The sequence below is a fragment of the Triturus cristatus genome, chromosome 4_2, assembly GCF_964204655.1.
Source record: "Triturus cristatus chromosome 4_2, aTriCri1.1, whole genome shotgun sequence".
Classification (NCBI taxonomy): Eukaryota; Metazoa; Chordata; class Amphibia; order Caudata; family Salamandridae; genus Triturus; species Triturus cristatus.
The window spans coordinates 866,077,990-866,099,909 of record NC_140586.1 but is presented as its reverse complement, the minus strand read 5'-3'; the positions used below and the strand labels follow the sequence as shown (position 1 = coordinate 866,099,909).

At 45.7% G+C, this 21,920-nt stretch overlaps 1 protein-coding gene across 1 annotated transcript in view; it reads right to left on the bottom strand.

Annotated features, from left to right (window-relative positions):
• Positions 1-21,920, bottom strand: part of AKR1A1 (aldo-keto reductase family 1 member A1) — a 1,289,949-nt gene that overhangs the window by 28,682 nt on the left and 1,239,347 nt on the right. The window contains exons 7-8 of the mRNA XM_085602859.1: positions 19,640-19,712; positions 7,589-7,675 (exon numbers count right to left, since the gene is read on the bottom strand). Of these exons, the coding sequence (XP_085458985.1) occupies positions 7,589-7,675; positions 19,640-19,712 (160 nt within the window). The remainder of the gene's footprint in view (positions 1-7,588; positions 7,676-19,639; positions 19,713-21,920) is intronic.

Here is a 21,920-nt window from a genome sequence, read left to right as displayed (position 1 = left end):
GACTGACGTCATCCAGCCTTCCTGTCTCCGCCCTGGTTACCTCCTACCTTCTTTCTACCCTGCCTCTTCCTGCGGGGCCCCCTGCAGACGCGTTGGCACAGCAAACCTAGACCCTCAAGGGCAGATTCACAAGCACCCCGCGTCACTTTTGCGTCACTTTTAACATGGGGAAAGTGATGCAAAAGTGGCGCAAAGGGCTTGTAAATCTTCCCCGCGGTCTATAGTCTCAGGCCCTCCTTGAGGCCTGCATTGGGTACTAGTTTGTTTATTCTGTTTTTTGCCACCGTCCTTCAGTCCTTCATATTCCCCTCTGCATTTAGCACCCCAACCCGTGCCGTGCTCGAGGGGTCTGCGTACTAATGCTGCTGCTTCCTTCTCCTTCAGACTCCCTCCCTCTTCTTCCTCTTTTCTCTCTTTTCTTCTTCTCTCTTTCTTCCTCCACACCGCCTCACACCTCACCCGACTCCCCCGTACAGGCTATCCTTCTCCTCCCCACCCTTTCTTATGTCATAGCTCTCCTTGTTACGGCCAGTCTCACAAATTGTCCTAATGGCCGCAACAGCGCCCGCAGCCTTCCCCTTCTTGCAAGCCATCTCGTGGAATGTTAAGAGGCTAACACACTACATAAAGCGCAAATAGGTGCTGTCCTACTTGCAGTCAAAATGGGCAGAGATGGCCCTTTTAAAAGAGGCACACCACTCCAGCCTGGAATCTGAGAAGCTGCACCGTGACTGGGTGGGAAGAGTGGTCCACCGCAGCTGCGCAGCGAAGGCAGAGACAGGCTCTGGCCCCTCCAGGAAATATGGAGTTGCGGTTCTCCTCCGCTGGTCACTGCCCATTACTGTCATCAAGTCCTGGTCCGACTCAGACGGGCGTTACGTTTTTGCCAAGCTGAAGGTTGGGGAGCAGACACTCTGCGTAGGTTCAGTGTTCAGTGTCTCTTTTTGCCTCCTGCTCAGCCGCCCTTTCACAGAAACTGGGGCCTCCTAATACTTAATCGGGTGTGACTGGAACATACTGCGGGATGCAGTGTTGGACCGAACCAGCCCATTGGATGCGGGCAACAACACGGACAGGGCTCTCCTAGGGGACGTTTTTTTCGGACCACGGCTAGGTGGACCACTGGCATCTCTACCACCCGGTGGACTGGGAGAATGTCTTCTTATTGCCTGTACATGGCACCCAATCTAGACTGGACTACTTTCTGGTTTCCCATCGGGTGGTGGCCATAACTCGGGAATCCTGGACCATGGAGGCCATACTCTCAAACCATGCCCCGTCTTGCTTTCTCTGCACCCAGGCGTTGCACCAACCCATATCTGATTGAGGTGCTGTTTTGTTCTTTTTAGGGCTCGCGCCTGCTTTGCGGTGCCCTTTGGATTGACCTCTGCGGCAGCAATGTTTCAGAGGCTAATGCAAAACATCTTTGCGGGCGTCCCAGATTTATTGATGTTCCAAGACGACATCCTCGTCATGGGAAAGTCTAGGCAGGAGCATGACGATAAGGTAAACCAAGTTCTTGGCATACTTGCAGCAAAGGGTTTGACAGCCGAATACAAGAAGTGCAAGTTTGCTTGCCGCAAGGTTAACTATCTGGGACATGAACTAACAGGTGATGGAATCTGTCCGAAGAAAGAACTATTGGAGGCCATCAATGAAGCCCCTGTGCCAAAGAACAAAGAGGAGCTACGATCCTTCCTGGGATTGGTAGAATTTTACGCTAAATTCATAAAGAACTTCTCTCACAAAACGTATTCCCTTAGACAATTGTTAGAATTGAAGAACAAATTCATATGGAATGAGGATTGTCAGAACACTTTCAATTCTTTAAAACAGGAAATGTGTTCAACTGTACCATTGCAAGGTTTTGACCCCTTACTTGAAAACATTATTACAACTGGCACAAGTTGTAGGGGACTGGGTGCTGTCTTAACCCAAAGAGATGCTTGAGGCAATGAGTGTCCCATAGCCTTTGCCTCACGCTCCTTGACTGAGAGTGAATAAAAATTCTCAGTCATTGAGCGTGAGGCACTGGCATGCGTCTGGGGCCTCGAACACTTCAGACAGTTTGTCTGGGGTGGCAAGGTTACTCTACGCAGCGACCATAAGCCACTGACAAAAGTCTTTATCACTAAGGGATTGTACGCAGCATCGCCTAGGCTAGCACGGCTATCTGTGCAATTGTTTGATTACAATTATGTTGTAGAGTATGTACCAGGAGTAAAGAATGTGGTTGCATACTTTTTAAGCCGCATGCCCATACCAGAACGTGAGAAACATGATGAAAGTGATGAACTATGCATCGCTAGTGTAAAGGAGGAGTTAGAGGGAATCTCACTAGATGAATGGATCTCCGAACAAAACAAAGATAAGACAATGTGTGAAGTGATTGACATGGTAACAAAAGGCTGGAGTTCTAAGAAAACCTTGCCTGAAAGATTAAGACATTTCTGGGAGGTGAAACATGAACTCTCCCATGAAAACGGTTTACTGTTAAGGGGGGGAAAAGTTGTCCCACCATACACGCTAAGAAGGAAAATACTCGAGATCTGCCACGAAGGGCATCTGGGTGTCGCAAAAACTAAGAATAGTGTCAAGAACAGTTACTGGTGGCCTGGAGTAAGTCTAGCAGTTGAGCGAGTAGTCAGGGACTGCACCCTATGTCTACATTCAGACAAATCGCAGGTGACTTTTAGACCCCCATTACAGCCTATTCCCTGCCCCTCCATGCCATGGGAGAGGGCAGGGATGGACATTATGGGGCCCATAATGGAAAATGGAGAAGAGGTGTATGTAATTTGTCCTTATCGACCATTTCTCCAAATGGCCCGAGGTTAAGTTTTTCACTCAGCCAGATTCCTTAAGTGTGGTAAAATTTCTTGACGAAGTCTTCACACGTGAGGGACTGCCCAAAACCATATTCAGAGATAACGGGCCTCAATTCACGTCGGACACCTTCAAGAGCTACACCCAGAGGAACAAAATCTGTCACAAAACCACCTCGGTATATCACCCCGCTGGAAACGGGGCGGTAGAGAGGTTCAACAGAGTCATCAAGGGCATTGTACAACCGGCCAATAGCAATAAACGGGAATGAAAACAGGAAATACCTAAAACCGCGTGGGCGTACCGCATCACACCGTGTGTCACTACTGGCCACAGCCCATTTGAGCTGATGCGAGGTAGAACCCCCTTGTCCAAGGACAATGTACGTTGGGTCAAGGCAGCCAAAAGGGTCAATTGGTCAACAGAGCATATTAAGGGAATGCTGAAGGTAGCACAAGCTAGCTGCAAGGAAAGGTATGATTTGAAACATGGGTGCAATCCCGTCAAGCTTGAAATTGGGGACACTGTCAAGGTTAAAAGAAGCGGTCACATTGGCAAGGGCAATGATAGATTCACACAGCCCCTTTCAGTACGCAAAGTGCACTGCAATTCAGCCTTGCTCAGTGATGGCAAAGTGTGGCACTTCTCTGCCCTTTCACGGTGCAGAAACACCCCAGTTGACCATGACAGCGATACCCAGACCCATACCCATGCCTTTGGTAGTACGTTCACTGGGTTGTCAGACGAGGAAATGGACTGCGAACCTCAAACCCGCAACACGGCTGAGCATTCCGCTCCAGAGCTAACCAATGCCTCTTCCATCCACAGAGGGCCGTGTTCTACTAGTGCGGGTAGAACAAGTAGAGTGTTGCCTCCCACACCTGCACTCAACACTGTCCCCACCCGTGTCACCAGCAGGGCGGGAAGGAGGTTATCTCCACCTGTTAAACTGTCAGATTATGTTCGTGAGTAATACATTGTGTAACCCTCGCCAGTTATATTCTTGTTATGACTTATGCCTCGCCGTTGCTTTCGCCTTCATCCTTCCTCCTTTCCATCCTCCATTCTTTCCTTTCTTTTATTTCTCTCTCTCTCTCTCTCTCTCTCTCTTTCTTCTTTCTTTCTCTCTCTCCTTCCTTAGGGGGGAACATATGTTATGATTGTCTTGTGTCCACTTACAGACACCGTACCTGGGCTCCCTACGTCACCAGCTGCTATCACTGGAATGTTGACAGTTGACAGCTGGTGGCCGGCTGAGCGGTGGCGTTTGTTGCGCTCCGAATTCCTCTGAGCCTGTGTTGGTGCATAGTAATAAAGAAGTTCACCACAACTCATCAAGGTGGTCGGAGTTGTCCCTGTGGGTCGTATCAGCAAGGTTATCGCCCTTTTGCAGGGAACATCGCTGGAAAACCAGTGATGTTCCCTGCAAAAGGGCGATAACCTCGCTATCTCTGGAATTTTTATCGCCCTGGAGTAACGCGTTGTTAATAACGCGCTACCAGGGCGATAAATACCAGAGATAGCCTGCGATAATATAATTATCGCTAAGCACGGCCAGCGATAATTATCGCTGGCCGTTGTTAATATGCCCCTCATCTTTTTGTTGGGGAGATATGCTGAGCAGCAAGGGGATCAGCCCATCCCTCCTGGCACAACTGACAGCCAGTGGGCGATGCTGTTCTGGCCATGTACATGGCTCAGCTCCCGGGCGAGCCCCTGAGATCCTAGCTGGAGACCCGGCAGCGTTTCCTGGCACTATGAATGGTGCTGTGGCCACCTCAGCCTCTAGTGATTTCCTTGTGTGCGGTTGTGCAGTGCACTGGTGTCAAGGGCTCAGAGACTGCCTTCCAATAGTTGGAAACAATTTGAATTTGGATGGAGTGGTGCGAGGCACCCCGAGACAGCACCCCGGACTTCACATACACCAGCCATTGCCGCCCCTAAACCGAACCATACAAGGGCAGGAATATCCCCTGAGTGCGCTGTCAGAGCATCTGGCTTTTTATCAAACAAGTGAGAGCTTGGCTGCAGAACGCCCTTCTGTCCTCCATTTTGTTGAATGTTTTCTCAGTGGTGGACTCTCCCTAGGCCTCCATTGTGACAGGCAGGTTTGCTCCCTTTGCATTGTGGTTGCAGGCAGAAGGTGTGGCGAGTGCCGGAAGGGCTGGCGCCAGTAGGTGAATGGGCGATGCCAGCAAGGCAGCAGGCGGTGCACGTAAGGAAGGTGGGTGGCAGCGCCCTAAGAACGGTTTTGGCCATCTGCACTTATGTTTTACAGATTGAGCATTGGGTAGAAATGGAAATTTCTAAATACATAATCCAGGTAAAAGAGATATAAAAATATTTGAACTGTGTACACCTCGAATTACGATGACAGAATACAGTCAGAAGATCTCACTTTATGAAGAAAATGAAATGCACTAAGATATGGAGACTGTAATGTGCACCCTTCAAAGGAAACACATTCCCTCTCAGCAGAGAGGTGAGGGCACCATCTACACAACCTCTGGTTTAAAACAGGCAGATTTATGACCATAATATTGTCAAGGAAAGAAATGACTGCAGATGTGCACAAGACCAGGCAATCCAGGTGACAGCATCACTGAGCACGTCATTTCCGACACAGGCACTGATGAATGATGAACGCGTTAAAGCATCCACGGTGTGACCCTAGGACCACCAGTGGGATCACAACTCTGTGCATTAGTTACAGAATAAAGAATAAGATGAGGTAAGCACTAAACCTACACAAAACGTCAGTGGCGGCTGGCATCAACAGGGAGAGGGGGCGGGCGCTCAAATAAAATAAAAATTATATGAAAATAAACAGGCACGCATAAATAAACTTAACATATATTAAAAGTAAACTTACCTTACAACAGGACCTACTGTTCCGGACCTCTCGCAACTGCAGCCTGGCTACTAGGAAACTACCTTGACCAATCCTGGCGCTGCTCTCATGCTGCTGTGAGAGCAGCGCTGCACCCTGATTGGAGGCAGTGGCCTCACTCTGCGCTTCACAGCGCTCTGGAGACCTGCACTTGCTCTCAACCCAGCTGGGTTAGAGATTTCAAAGTGTGCATGTCTGGCTGCCGTCTCAAGATGACCGGCCTATGGGACTTGTGCGCTTTGAAAAGTGCACATACAGCCCATCCTCCTCTCCGCTGCTGTCTCAGTAAGCCCCGCCCCCGTCCTGACGCTTGGTTCAGGACCGGAGAATGAAAAATAAAACGGTAATGAATTCCCATTTTATTTTTCATGCGGCAATAGAAAATTATCGCCACTTTTGCGGCCGTTTTCGGCCGAAAAGCGGGGATAATTTTATCGCCTAATTAGCAAGGTCACGCTAACGCATGAAACCTTGCATTAGCGCACGAAATCTTAACGCCCAGCTTTGCATCTCTAATGAGATGCAAAGTGGGCGTTCCTGACCTAACATGACAGGAGAAATGTCGCTAAGCGACATTTCTCCTATCATCAAGCCCCACGCTATGAAGCATAGCGGCAGGAAAAGTAGCGATAACCCCTGTTATCGCTTCTTTCCTTACGCCTGCTTCAGGACTGACTTAGCCATGATATCCTATGGAAGGTGGATATCATGGCTAAGTATGTGAGGCCCAATCATCAAGCTAACGCCAAACTTTCTGAGATTATCGCTGGGTTTCCAGCGATAATCTCACGTTAGGCAGTTAACGCTAGGATTTTTATCGCTTTTGAGATAAGCGTTGCTAATAGCACGCTATCTCAGCGATACAAATCCACGTTAGCCGGCGATAATTATCCTAGCGCTAAGTGCGCTACGCGATAATTATCGCCGGTTGTTGCTGATATGCCCCCAAGATACTATCACCCAGAAAACACCTAAAAAGAACATCCTGGAAAGTCTTGTTTGATGAAGAAATAATACAACGTTACACACAAAGACCAGAGAATCATTTCAAACCACAAACAATGAGTCCCTAAAACACCCCCTCAGAAGAATACCAGGACACCCTCAAAGCATTCAAGAGGCTTGTGAAAGCATAAACAATACAGGAAGCAGTACAACCTGTGTAAACTAAAAAATCACTGCACACAGACCCCCAGGGACAAATGCAACTCTTTTTAATACTGAAGATGAAACTGAGCAAGGTCTCAAATGTGGAAAGTAGGGCGGAGAAAATTTCAGAACCTTCCTAGAAATAATAATACTGAAAACAAAAATGATAATAAAATAATAATCTAGTTGTTGCTGTTCCACCTCAGATTAGAACACTGTAATGTTGAGCGCTCCATTAAAGACAGTGGAGTGCTCAGGACTTCTAATACCTGGTAGAAGTCCAGAGCATCAACATTCCAATGTTTGTTCGCAGCAACAGCTGTAAACAAAGGCGTCATGGGGCCAGAGGCAATTTAAATCCCCTCGGGCTAAGTGAGGTCTTTGTTTTACAAATTAGAACATTCTGCCCTCTAGGGGCGGAATGTTCTACTAACCTTAGAGCTTGCCGTAGTGGGTTCTAACGGCCATTAAAGTCCGCTTCGTTGTTAAAGGCCCTCTGGTGAGGGCTCTTAATGGCCGGTAGAGCCCACTATAGCAGGCTCGAAGGCTATATTGTTGCACTTTATTCCCACTAGTCTGCCCTCACTATGTCTGCCTTGCTACTTGCTTATTTCCTGTTTGATGGGTTTTGCTCGACACCCTTCATAAACAGGAGTCTGAATATTTGGTTAGGCATCTCCCTAGACTGGTATCAGCCCAAGAAACCGCAGAGCAGGAAGTTACCGTGATTGAAGGAACGATGTAGCGCCAGTGCTTGTCCAGAGACCCCACCTGCCTCATCTCCTCCTCTGTGAGGCTGAAGTCAAAGACCTGCAAAGACAGGAATGGAATACAGATGTTTACTGAGGGATGGGGTGATGTCACTACTTGTACCCATCAGTAGGAGCAGCAATGTTCACATGATCAGTGATGTCACTTCCTGTGCGCACCCACTAGGAGCAGCAGTGTTCACATGATCAGTGACAGGGTGGTGTAACTGCCTGTGCCCACCCACCAGGGGCAGCAATGTTCACATGACCAGTGATGGGTGATGTCACTTCCTGTGGCTACCCACCAGGAGCAGCAGTGTTCACATGATCAGTGACGGGGTGATGTCACTTCCTGTGCCCACCAACCAGGAGCAGCAATGTTCACATGAACCTCTCTTTCAGTCGTTTCATGCTCCTTCTCAGCTCATACGGTGGTTTCCTCATCCGGACAGCCCCCCCCCCCCCACAGAGCTACAACCAGAGAACAGTGAATGGTTCACCTTACAAACATGTTCCCAATAATCCATTAGAGGACTCTGATAAATCAGTTTAGCTCCTGATCAGTTACCTATCATCACCATCAGATTAGCACTTAATAGTACCCAAGATGAAACATTCACCTGATTAATTGATGATCCCCACAATAAAATGAACACTCAATCAATTATTGATTCTGACAAACAGATTAGCACCTGGTCAAAAATTGAGGTCCATAATTACATCAGCACCTTAACTATTATTGGTTCCCCCTATCAGATTAGCACCTGAGCAACTACTGATGCCTTGAATTAAAAATGAACTTGATCCATTATTGATGACACAATTAAATTAGCGCCTCGTTGATACTTCCTGATACCTACAGGATCCCGCCGACCTATCTATCACTCAAGGGTAGCCCACTGAGTCAAGGGTTCTACACAGTCTGCCAGTGGCTGACTGGTCAACATCACTGTTCACTCAATTCTTACACACATCCCTCCCCCATTGTATGCCACACACAACCACCCTCACAGCTGACCCTCACAGCTGGCACACAAGATGGAGGTCTGAGCCAAGGGGCCAATGACAGATATTGCAGCTGCATGAGCATGCGTGATGTGCATTAGTGTGACATAGTAGTACTGCTGGGAGAAGCGTCAAGCGATGGTGCACTCAATCAGGCAATAAGGAGCCCCTTCTATTAAAGCAAATGTACCTACTGAATTCTTCCAAGTGCCTGTACATGATTCAATTTGTCGTGCGAGCTTTACAAGGAAACTGTCTCTCATTTAGGTCCTCAGTGGCAATGTTGTGATTAGACTTGGGGCGTATTACATATGGGATGCACCGTCCCGGACTGTGCCATTGTACACCCTTAACTGGGCTTTATATATATATATATATATATATATATATATATATATATATATATATATATATATATATATATATATATATATATATATTTATATATATACATGTAGTGTAGTTAGAAGAAGCAAAGCTGACTTCAAGAGACAAAAAAGCAGTGAAGAGGGAAGAAAATGTATAAATCATGCGGCTAGAGTATACAAGGACAACTAGAGGTTTAGGGAATTAGAAAGGGGCAGAGTGTACAATTTAGGTATTTATACCAGAGTCCTGGACAGGGTATGAAGGAGGTAATAGGCATTCTGAGTTGTAGTCCCAGACCGTTTAGGAGCTGGAGATGGAAACTAGGTGGATATAAGGACGTGATCCTTTGATGAGTGTGACTACACGGTGCACCCCCCCTCTGGTAACTTACGGAGCAAAAACTGATACCGATCACAACACGGAGAAGTCCTCTCGGCTCAGTCTGTATGAATGATTTGAGTGATTGTGATAGAGCAAAATGTGCTTATTAAGGACACAATTACATAAGGATTCTTGGGAAAGCAGGGACCTGGTTTGGTCCTGAGGAAAGCCACATGAGCATAAGCTGGCAAAAAAGGTGGCCGAAACATGTAGACCAAAATAGATGCTTGGGTAATTAAACCTCGAAGGTAACACTTTTAGGTTTTAATCTTGCCACACAAACTCATATTAAAGTACAAGCCTAGCCCACCGTGTAGACAATTTTATGTTCTAAATGTCCCTCCCAATATACTTAGGGGCAGATTTACAAGCCCCTTGCGAGACATTTACGCCGCCGTTGTGTCACTTCTGTGACACAGAGGCGGCATAAACCATGCGCCATGTTGCGCCTTATTTACAACGTGACACATCTAGGGAGATGCGTCACGTTGGAAAGCCCTGTGCTACATTAAACCTGCGTCAGGTTTAATGTATGCAGGGTGGGCGTTCCTTCGGAAAAAGCATCGGAAAAGTGACGCAGTGAAATCTACAAGATTTCACAGAGTCACTTTTCCGACGCTACTGCATCAAAACCCTGCCCCTGCTTGAAGCAGGCGTAAGGCACGATGCAGCATGTTAGGTATGGGCAGCCCCTGAGCATTGCTGGAGTTGCGTCGTGCTTGCGACACGACTCCAGCAATGCGACACCCTTATGCCATCAGATGCGTCATGCATCTGTTTAACCTTGTGCCACGATGCGCTGCATTGCAAATGCGGCGCATCTGTGGTGGCGCAAGGGTAAACCTGCGTGACGCATCTTTCCTGGCGCATCCCTGCTGATTTGCAGGGATGCGCCAGGAAACATAAATCTGCCCCTCTGTGCTCCCTCGAGGGTCGAAGTCGTAAGTGTGGAGAACTCTCTGATGAAGTGTGCCATTGTACTGATCAGTGGGTGAAAGTCATTTTATAAAAATGAAAAATGTTTCACCTCCAGGTAGATTTAGGGAGTGTTCAGTGTGACTCACCAGTGGGCTGACTCTCTCTCTTTGATTATTATGACTTTAACAGCTCTGCTGCAAAGTAATTGCACAGAGGACACATTTTAAAGTACATGTATTCTGGCTTGCTTAATTGTTAACAATGAGGCTGCTTTTAAAACAACTTAAGGGGTTAAGGCACATGCTGCAGAGAACTTTGTGCATCCAGCAGTTTTCAGGGGATAATAATCCAGTGAGATACGTCTAGTGGTCAGTGCACTTGTAAGAGATCAGTGTTTTGACTACTCATACCTTTGGCCCATAAAGCAGCACTGTAATATACTGTACATATTTGCTCTGTACTTCTTATTGCTTAGCTCGCGCTTTCACGAGCTTTCTTGCTGTTGTACACATTCCATTTGTTAGCATGCGCGCCAGCTCTGTTACGCGCGCATGGAGGATACACTCCAGTGGTGTCTTCGTTTTACTTGAATAAATCTACAACCTCTCAACTAATTGCTTCTCCACGCTTCCACTTTATTTTATAAGAAGCTTCTTCATTTCAAGCACAGAGGTATAATGTGCCTGCTGCAAAGAACACTATTTAACATGCACATCACAGATTTGTATTTTATGTAGCTAGGGTAGTGGGTTACTCCTTTTGCCACAGAGGGGCATATTAACAAGGCGGCGCTGAAAAATTATCGGCGCTTTTGCAGCCGTTTTCAGCCGAAAAGCGGCGATAATTTTATCGCCTTATCAGCAAAGACACACTATCGCGTGTTTTGCTGACTTAGCGCCCGTTTCCAGCACGCCTAACTTTGCATCGCTAATGAGATGCAAAGTAGGCGTGGCTGTGAAACCAACCAGGGAAAATATTGCGAAGGCAGCATAGTCATATTAACTAGAAAGGGTAGCGATTATTTAAATCGCGTTAAGTATGCCTTAACGCAGGAATTTAACGTCTGTTAAATTCCTGACTAAGGCATACCTAACATGGGGGGTGGATTCTGTGGCTAAGACCACAGGCCCTATCAACTAGGATATCGGCGTTTTCCATCATGGAAAACGGCGATATCCATCTCTGGAACTTGTATCACCTCGGCAATGCGCGTTGTTGATAATGCGATAACCGGGCGATAAATTCCAGAGATAGCTGGCAATAAATATGCAAGCGCTAAGCGCGCTTTGCGATATTTATCGCAAGCCCTTGGTAATATGCCCCAGAGATCCTTTTGTTACTTGCGGTTCGTGAGTTACGTTCCTTCTAATTTGCCACAGTGAGCTAAGAACCGCTATCATGCAGCTGAAAGCACATTGCAAGACATGGGTTTAGAACCGCAGAGTTCTTCTCAATCTGTTGTTATTCTAAGTTTGCTAAAAAGGTTCCTTTGGGTAATAACAAGTCTTATTAGTACATACAAGCCCCAACACAGCATTACATTTTAAATCCTGAGTTTGGTCTTCTCCCAACCATGCACTCTTAACATTTGCCTACCAGAATGGGCAATGTGTGACTCCTATACCTTGTAACCCTCATTGCCTTCTGTAACATTTTCTTACATTGATTTACACACATATGATTTATTGTCGCCGTATAATGTGTGTGTAATTTAAAGCATGCCAACACTCTACATTGGGATGAGCAGTGTTATAAAGTAAATTAAACAAGTAGTAAAGGCTATTTACATCAATAATTGTGTAATTAATCATGCAACCAGATACATCTGATATTCCTACCGTGTGTTCACATCTCGTACATACAAGGGGGCAGATTTACAAACCCCTTGCGCCACTTTTGCGTCACCTTTTCCATGTTAAAAGTGACGCAAAAGTGGCGCAAGGGGCTTGTAAATCTGACCCAAGGTTTGTACAAAGTCAGAAACCTGCCTCCAAATCAGAGTGTCTCTAAAGCACTTGTGAAGTGATAACGAGCTGAGTGTCCTTGGGGCATATCATCAAGGGCTGGTGACATGATTATCACCGCTTTTGCAGTTTTGGCCGTTTCGAAAAGCAGCGATAATTATATCGCATTATTTGCAAGGACACGCTAGCACGTGTTTCCTTGATTCAGCTCCTGTTTTGTTCACGCCTCGCTTTGCATTTCTAATGAGATACAAAGGAGGCGTGCCTGACAAAACACCATGGGAAAATATCGCTACCCCAGCTTCGTGATATCATCAACGAGGGGTAGTGATATTTTAAATCCTGTTAACTATGCCTTAACGCAGGAATTTAACGTCTGTTACATTACTGACTAAGGCATAGCTAACATGGGGGGTGGATGATGGTGATACGACCTCAGGGTCGTATCACCAAGGCAATCTTGTATGCGGGAGTCTGTGCATGACCCTAGAAAGGTATGCAGGACCTTGGCCATGCCCCCACTAATGTATGCAGGAGCCTATGCATGACCCAAGGAAGGTGTGCAGGAGCCTGGCCACGCCCTCACTAATGTATGTAGGAGCCTGTGCACCCCCCCAAAAAGGTATGCAGGTGATGACTGTGCCCACAATGAAGTACACAAGACCTCACTAAAATGTACAGGGCAGTAAGCATATCCATACTAATCGATGGAGAGCGATGACCATGCCCGCAAGAACACGTCCAGACCCCTGACCATTGATGTAATCAGGGCCCTGACTATGCCCACATTAATGTACGCAGAGCTGTGATCTAGCCTACCCCACCAATGAAACAAGCACTCTGACTTCGCTCCCAGCAATGTACCCGCGGCTCTTAGCTTACTCCCACTCAGGGCCAGTTCTAGGATTTTTGGGGCCCGGGGCGAAGGGGAATGTAATGTGTGAGACCTCTTATTTTCAAGGGCTCTGGAAGCTGCTTTGTGTAGACTTCTGGGCAAAAGGCGTCCCGCAGTGTCTCTGAATTGGTAGCGGAGCAAGAGGCCTAACTGCAGGACAAACTTGCAAAATGTGCCTCCTTGCAACTGGGACAAAAGGAAGTGCCCCCCCTCCCCATGACCTTCCCATACCATCCCTGAGAGGCCAGGGAAGGGGCCCCTTCCCATGGGCCCAGGTGTTAGGAGACACCTATCTTTCAATTGGATCGGCAGGAGTACATGAGGACTGGTGGTGTGTTGCAATTGTGCGGGACTCTGGGCAGCTGCACACACTACCCAGCTCCCAATAATATATGCAATTCTCTGGCCCTGCATCCAGAATGTATCCTCGGCTCTTAAGTTACACACAATAACATATGCTGATCTCTGACCACAGGGCTTTAAGTGGGCGGGTCTTGTTGGTGCTCAGCACCGGCAGTTCTAAAACGCAGGGCGCAAATTTACATTTCCTGGCGCATCCCTGCAAATCAGCAAGGATGCGCTAGGTAACTTGCGACACGCATCTCAATCCTTGCGCCACCACGGACGCACCGCATTTACAATGCGGCGCATCATGGCGAAGGGCGCGACGCAACTCCAGCACTGTGCCAACCCTGCCCATGTCTAACATGGTGCGTCAAGCCTTACGTCTGCTTCAAGCAGGCGCACGGTTTCGACGCAGGGGGGTCAGAAAAGTGACGGAGTGAAATCTTGTAGATTTCACTCAGCCACTGTTCCGAGGCGCTCCTGCACCGGAACGCCCCCCCCTGCGCCAAAAAGCCCACATGAAACCTGACGCAGGTTTCATGTGGCGCAGGGCTTTACAACGTGACGCATCTCCCTAGATGCGTCATGTTGTAAATACCCCGCAGCATGGCGCTGGCTTTATGCCGCCGCTGCGTCACAGAAGGGACGCAATGGCGGAGCAAAAGTGGCGTACGTAGCTTGTAAATCTGCCCCCAGGTGCTGAAATCGGTCCCTATTCGGCTCTCCATTTTCGCCATCACCCTCAGCGTGAAACAAAAAATCTGGGCATCAGTACCACCTATCACCGGCCTTTGATGCAACTTGGAAGAGACTCTTTTGTTATGCCTGCTGCCACGCTCAGGAGCTAATCTAATGATATGATCACCTGACTGATCTATTCTAAAGGCACACACAGTAGAAATCTGCAGCAGAAACCTGCAGCGGGGCAGGCAGGTGGGCGGGGCTGCGGCTCAAAATGTAACAACTATACAGTCATTACCCATGAAGACTGATAGAGCGGCTGCTGGCCAGTATTAGCCGCTTTTAGACATTTTTTCAAGCCCACTATAAATAAAATAATTTTACAAGAGCTTGATTTAACATTCCTAATGGACAGAGCTCGTTCTGTGTTCCTTCTCCCTAGGTTCCAAGTCCAGCTGAACCAGTCCGAGTTGGGAATTCATGGAGGCAGAACCAGCGGGTCCCCATGTTCTGATAAACCTCCCTCCATCATCTGTCTTGCAAAGGTGTAACATAGGCTCCGTCAGCCCCCGGGGTGCTGGGGGGCCCGAGCTGCTGGGGTCCCCTCAGCACAGCACCCTGGCACGAGAGGTCCTGGTTGAGTCCGGAGAGGGCCCCTCCATGTACCTTGAAGGGGTGCCCCTCAAAACAGTAACCTGGCCTGAGAGCTCCTGGTTGAGTCAGTCAGTCAGTCAGTCAATTTAACTTTATTTAGTTTGTTACAACCATAAAAGTATATACATTACATCTTTTCTACCTGTTAAAATACATATATAAAATATGACGCATATTCAACACACCTAAATTAATCCATCTCCTTTTTTTTTTATTACAAAATATTCTAAAATTAATAAAACCGGGTAATTCATACATTTATACCTATACGTCCAATATTTCCAATAGATCAAATACAGTACTGCTATCTCTTAGTTACGCCGTCTCTTAGCGACGTTACCATACACATACAAAAGTTACTCTGTGCCCTTAAGAATCACTTTAACCTTACACATACATTTCCCCATGGCGCAAGCTATGTCTAAGTTCCTCATTTCCATTAAAAGTTCAACAGCTTGCGTCCTACTCATTATTCTGTATTTTATAAATATTGGGCGTAGAATCTCCTTTCGTATATCTAAAAATTTCATACAATCAAATAAAATATGTACAATATCACAAGAGGTCCCCAAAGTGCAAGTGCATTTCCCGCTATGATCTATCATGAGATTTTTCACCCCATTATTCATATAACAGGGATTTATCCCCATTCGCACTTTTAGCACCTCACGTCGTAAATAGTGACTTGGTAACCTATCTATATAAGGGTAATGTTTATCCTTTTCCCAAGCCAAAGTCATATGGGATACTGAAGTCTTTCGCGAAAGATACTCCCGGTCATGTATACAGGACGTATCAAAACCCAAGGACCTGAGTTCTTTCTTATCTATTCGGGGATAGCCTAGCTGCGGGTCAAGCCTTAAACCTAATACTCCATACGCTTCCTTTATTACGGTTTTTGCCTCTTTTGCCCAGGACAGCTCACTCGTGGCAATTTCAGCTTTACACCACTGGGAGACTTTATGAGACTCCTCTGCCCCTAAGCGCTGCCAGAAGCGTATTAGTGCCGTACAGGCTGTTATGGTCCAAGAGGTAATTCCCAGCTCTAGTCTTGCTGCTTGTACCATAGATGATTTTGGCAGCGAGAATAAGCTTTTTAGGATATTTTCCTCTTCTTTATCCCAGCTGGATTTTCCGCTTAAGTAAAGTACTTCAGACCCGTACAGGAATTGTGGTGGGACCATTGCTGTATAGGCCTTTATAACCGGCCTATCCGACCTCTCTCCATATACGCTGTTGAATCTTTTTAGGCCCTTCACAGATGCCGCTGCCCTCATTTTTAGCGCTTCCAGATGAGTATTCCATTTTAAATTACTCGTAAACCACATTCCTAAATACCTATACTCCGTTACTCTCTCGAGGCGTTCTATACCAAGATTCCATAAAACCTTTGTTTTATTCCTCCCGAAGCATAACATTTTTGTCTTCTCCATATTCACTACAAATTTTTTATTCACACAGTAGTCTTTAAACCTATTTAATTTTCTCTGGAGACCTATCTCCGTCTGGTCCATAATCACTAGGTCATCTGCATATAATAAGCAGGGTACGTGGTTCCCTCCCAGTTTCGGGCTAGCCCCTCTAACCTCTCTTAGTTTTTGAGGTAAATCTGCTATGAACAGGGAAAAAAGCAAGGGGGCAAGTACACACCCCTGCCTCAATCCATTTCCAATTTGTATCCTCCCTGACAGTCCTCCCTCCTTATCCAAAATTATCTGGGCCCAATTTTCAGTGTGTAAGGCCTGGATCAGGGCCAAAAGATCATCCTGTATTTTATACCCTGTCAGGATTGTCCACAACTGCTCCCTGTCCACAAGATCGAAAGCCGCGCGGAAGTCCACAAGCAGCAGAATAAATTACCCCTCTTTTTCTATTGACTTCCGCGCTATGGCCCAGAGAGCAAAACAGTGGTCCACCGTCGAGTGTCCTTCTCTAAATCCTCCCTGTTCTTGGGGTACTATCTGGTTATCATGTGCCCAATCCTTTAGCATACCTAGGATTACTTTGGAAAATACTTTTTCACCTATATCCAGGAGATTTATCAAGCGGTAATTTTTTGGATCATTTACATCGCCTTTTTTGTGTATTGGCCTAATAATCGCCCCTTTCCAGCTATCTGGCAGAATTCCTGTAATTAGTGTCCTCTGAAACATCTTCGAAAAGAACTCGGCCCACCACTCTGGATTCGTTTTTATAACAACTGCTGGTAGATTGTCAGGACCTGCTGCTCGAGTTAATTTTAAATTTAATATAATACTCTTAATGTGATCTGTGGAGAAGCACTCTTTCACATCTTCCCTGACCCCTGGCCAATTATTTAATACTATTTCCTCCTTCCTTGGCCATTTGCCATAGATTTCTTCAGGGTGACTTTCCCACTTATCTTCCAGAACCGAACACTGCAGGACCCCTACAACTTTCCCCATCCATTCTTGTATCATTTTCCAGAAGCCTTTGACATTTTTGTCTTCAATTGCCTCCAGTAAATTCATCCAGCATCTATCTTTATAGGATCTTTTTTTTCCTCTAATGGTTGCCTTATATTTCATCCTTAGTTTCTTAAGTTCGTGCAATAATGCATCATTATAAATATCTCTTAGGCATCTTTCTTTCCGCCTAATAGCGGCTTTTACTTTTCGGCAATCGTCATCAAACCATGGTTTATTATTTGAAGATACTTTTGATCTATTTAGTGGCCCATGGTTACTCCGTTTAATATTAATCCTGAGGCATTCTACTAGTTGTCTTATCGTATCCTCATACCAGGTTAAATCCTCTCCTGCTGGTCGATTTTCTATTTCCACTGTTAATTGGAGTGCACTCAATTTCCTTATATGATCGTCACTAATCCTAGTTGTCAAACGCTTCGGGTATTCCACGTCTACTTGTAACACTTTTTGCCTCTGCGGTCCCCTATTTAGTTGTAATTCTAGCATCAGTGGGTAGTGGTCACTACCGTCTGCCCTACCTACTTCAAAGTGTTTAATTAAATGAAAGCTCCATGCCTGAATAAATGCATAATCTATGGGGCACTTTTGCTGCCCTATTTTAAAAGTACGCTTTGCAGGCCGATCCGATTCCTTTCTTCCATTTACACAGAACAGACCCATGGCCCCCAGCAGTTTACCTAGCTCCGCATCTTGATTTGAACTACCACACTTAGGGAACTTCGCAAACTCTATGTTATATACTCTTAGCACTTCCCTCTGCCAAGAGTCAGTTTTTTGGGGGTCCAGTCTGTGGTTAAAGTCACCCAGTAACAATAACACATCTCTTGGATATGTATCTTGTAAAATCTCCAAGTCCTTTTTTAATCGTTCCGATTCTGCTTTATACTCTTTTGTTCTGCCTTTACATATATACACATTTACCATGCATAAACCTTCCCCATCTACATTATTATTCAATAACAACACTCTGCTGCCTAAAGCCCAGTTACACTTAAGTTCAAGTGGTTCTATACTTGTCGCTATCCTTGTTGAGACCAAGGTTATCTGACCTCCTGATGGTCTCCCATATCTATTCTTTCTTCCAAGCTTTACATGGTATGTAAAGCCTTCCATAGCAAGGGTTTCGTCGCACAGCCAAGTCTCCTGTAAACAGGCAATATCGGTCTTCCTTAGAATATCTTCAAAGTTTTCATGATCACATATTCTTTTATATCCATTAACATTCCAAGACAGTATGGTTGAGTCCAGAGACGGCCCCTCCATGTACCTTGCAGGGGGGCCCTCAAGTTTCGTTACGCTCCTGCTGTGTTGCCTGCTTGATGATTCTAACTCATCCTTACATTCACAGTCTCATAGGGGCATATCAGCAACGAGGCGATATAAAATTATCGCCGCTTTTGTGTCCGTTTTCGGGCGAAAAGCGGCGATAATTTTGTCGCCTAATCAGCAAGGTCAAGCTATCGCGTGAAACCTTGCATTAGCGCCCAGATTCTTAACGCCCAACTTTGCATCTCTAATGAGATGCAAAGTGGGCATTCCTGACCTGACATGACTGGAGAAATGTCGCTAAGCGACATTTCTCCTATTATCAAGCCCCACGCTATGAAGCATAGCGGCAAGAAAAGTAGCGATAACCCCTGTTATCGCTACTTTCCTTACGCCTGCTTCAGGACAGACTTAGCCATGATATCCTATGGAAGGTGGATATCATGGCTAAGTTTGTGAGTTCCTATCATCAAGCTAACGGCAATCTTCGTGAGATTATCGCTGGGTTTCCAGCGATAATCTCACGTTTGGCAGTTAGCGCTAGGATTTTTATGGCTTTTGAGATAAGCGTTGCTAATAGCACACTATCTCAGCGATAAAAATCCACGTTAGCCGGCGATAATTATCCTAGCGCTAAGTGCGCTTAGCGATAATTATCGCCGGTTGTTGCTGATATGCCCCATAATTTCAAAATTCAAGCATTTTCAATATTATTTACAACAAAGTCATTTTTGATACTCATTTACTTTATGCAGCTAACAACCATTGACAAAGCCAATAGTCCTGGTTTGTTTTAGGTGTAATATTAGTTGTTGTATTATGTATCTGGATACAAAATCAGAAAGGGGCAGCAAAACTAGGCGGCAGACTATGGGAAGCACAGATTTTTAAGCCACTCCCTCAATTACATAGACCACGCCCCCTCCCTATTTTTATCATCCCACTTAAACCCTGTCTCACCACACCTTCAGAATGTACCCCCAATAGTGTATGCTGGCCTCTGAGCATGTCCCTGAATAGCATGCATGGTCCATATCATGCCCTAGTGACGTATGTGTGGTTCTGGCCATATCGCCGCCTGCACTGCGGGATCTTACCTGGAGGTTCTGGCTGATCCGCGAAGGAGTCACACTCTTGGGGATGCAAACCACGCCGCGCTGCACCTGCCATCTGGGCAACAGAAGAAAATGCAATAATCGAAATCTGACTGGCAAACTCTTCACCAGGCTAGAATATCTAAACCGAACACAGAGAATCTGAACATTACCAACATTTTCTGGATCCGTCTAGAACATTCTGAAACTAGCTCAGGCCTTCTAATCCGGACCCAGCTAGAATATTCTGAAACTGACTGGTACATTCAGAACCTACTGGAACATTCAGAAATTAAACTGGAAGATTCTGAAACTAACTGGAGCATTCTGATATTAACTGGAAGATTCTGAAACTAACTGGAGCATTCAGAAATTAAACTGGAAGATTCTGAAACTAACTGGAGCATTCTGATATTAACTGGAAGATTCTGAAACGAACTGGAGCATTCTGATATTAACTGGAAGATTCTGAAACGAACTGGAACATTCAGAAATTAACTGGAAGATTCTGAAACTAACTGGAGCATTCTGATATTAACTGGAAGATTCTGAAACTAACTGGAGCATTCTGATATTAACTGGAAGATTCTGAAACTAACTGGAGCATTCAGAAATTAAACTGGAAGATTCTGAAACTAACTGGAGCATTCTGATATTAACTGGAAGATTCTGAAACTAACTGGAGCATTCTGATATTAACTGGAAGATTCTGAAACGAACTGGAACATTGAGAAATTAACTGGAAGATTCTGAAAACTGGAGCATTCTGATATTAACTGGAAGATTCTGAAACTAACTGGAGCATTCTGGTATTAACTGGAAGATTCTGAAACGAACTGGAACATTGAGAAATTAACTGGAAGATTCCGAAACTAACTGGAGCATTCTGATATTAACTGGAAGATTCTGAAACTAACTGGAATTTTTGCCCTACCCCTGACTAGAATTCTGAGTTGAACCTACCTGGAACTCTTTAAAATGAAGAGCAACTTTCGGAATCAAATTTGTGTAAAGTTCATTAGAGTGAAAGGTCGTTCATAGTAATTCTGCACGTTGCAATACATTTATTGCAGGGAATAACGCGCCCCCAAAACCCCTGCTTCACCACAGCTACCTAGGATGAAACCGGTCCAAGGTCCAAGCTATATCTGGCTGATAAGCTCTGACTAGGGCGAAGCCAGTCCTGGGTTGGCTGTGTTCTGGTTCAGGGAAAACCCATCTTGGCAATTCGGGCTAGACGGTTCCCATTGGAGCGGGGTTACGACTGATTTGCATATATCTGGGTCCAAACTGAGGAGGATGGTCTACAAAATAAGGATGAACTGGGAAGCAGTCTTGAGTAATTACCAGTGTCACTCAAGAGAGGTCTCGTCTGATTGGTTCCCAACTGCGTTCCTTTCAGTATAAAAGCAGGGACCGTTCAATCTGCCCAGCTGGACTCTAACGGACCCTGTAAAATGAAGAACTCAAGCTGGACAGCGTGTTGCAGATCAAATAGTAAATAAAACTCTAACTTCGAGTGGGGAATGTGCAGTAAATGCGGCAGAAGTCAACCATGCCAGATTTAGGGGGTCATTTATAGGGGGCGGCACTGCAACGCGTGCTGTAAATCACCAGATGTCCTGCTTGGTTCATCTCAGCAGCAGGCAGAGATGGAGACTCTAGGCCAGCTTCACAAACTATGGGACATATTATCAAGCCAGGCGATAAAATTATCGCCACTGTAGCGGCAGAAAACTGCCGCTAAAACGGCGATAATGGGCTTGATAATATGCTCTATGGAATTCCAATTGAAGCTCAGGTTAGATGTCCTTCACATCTAACATGGGCTTCAATTGGAATTCCATAGAGCATATTATCAATCCCATTATCGCCGTTTTAGCAGCAGTTTTCTGCCGCTAAAGCGGCGATAATTTTATCGCCTGTCTTGATAATATGCCCCTATATTTTGTAGTACATAAAGTAGTACCACAGTAGTGTAACTTACTTACTACAAAATGCGGTTCACAAACCTAGGAGAGGAATGTCCACAGCTCCTGTCTTTTATATGGGGAGATCTCTGCACTAGTAAGTTATCTACTCAGGCGTCCATTGTGAGTGTCCCGTGCCTTCAGATGGGCCCAATAAAAAAAGGGACCAGGCTCACCGGAATTACAAATTCTTGTTTTTCACACGCAGATGTTGGTGGGTGGAAGCAGCCAAAATGCTGGTGTCAAAAACCGGGACAAAACATGCAGAAATTGAAACGGAAGCAACAATTTCCGCATGTTATTCCCCAAAACAT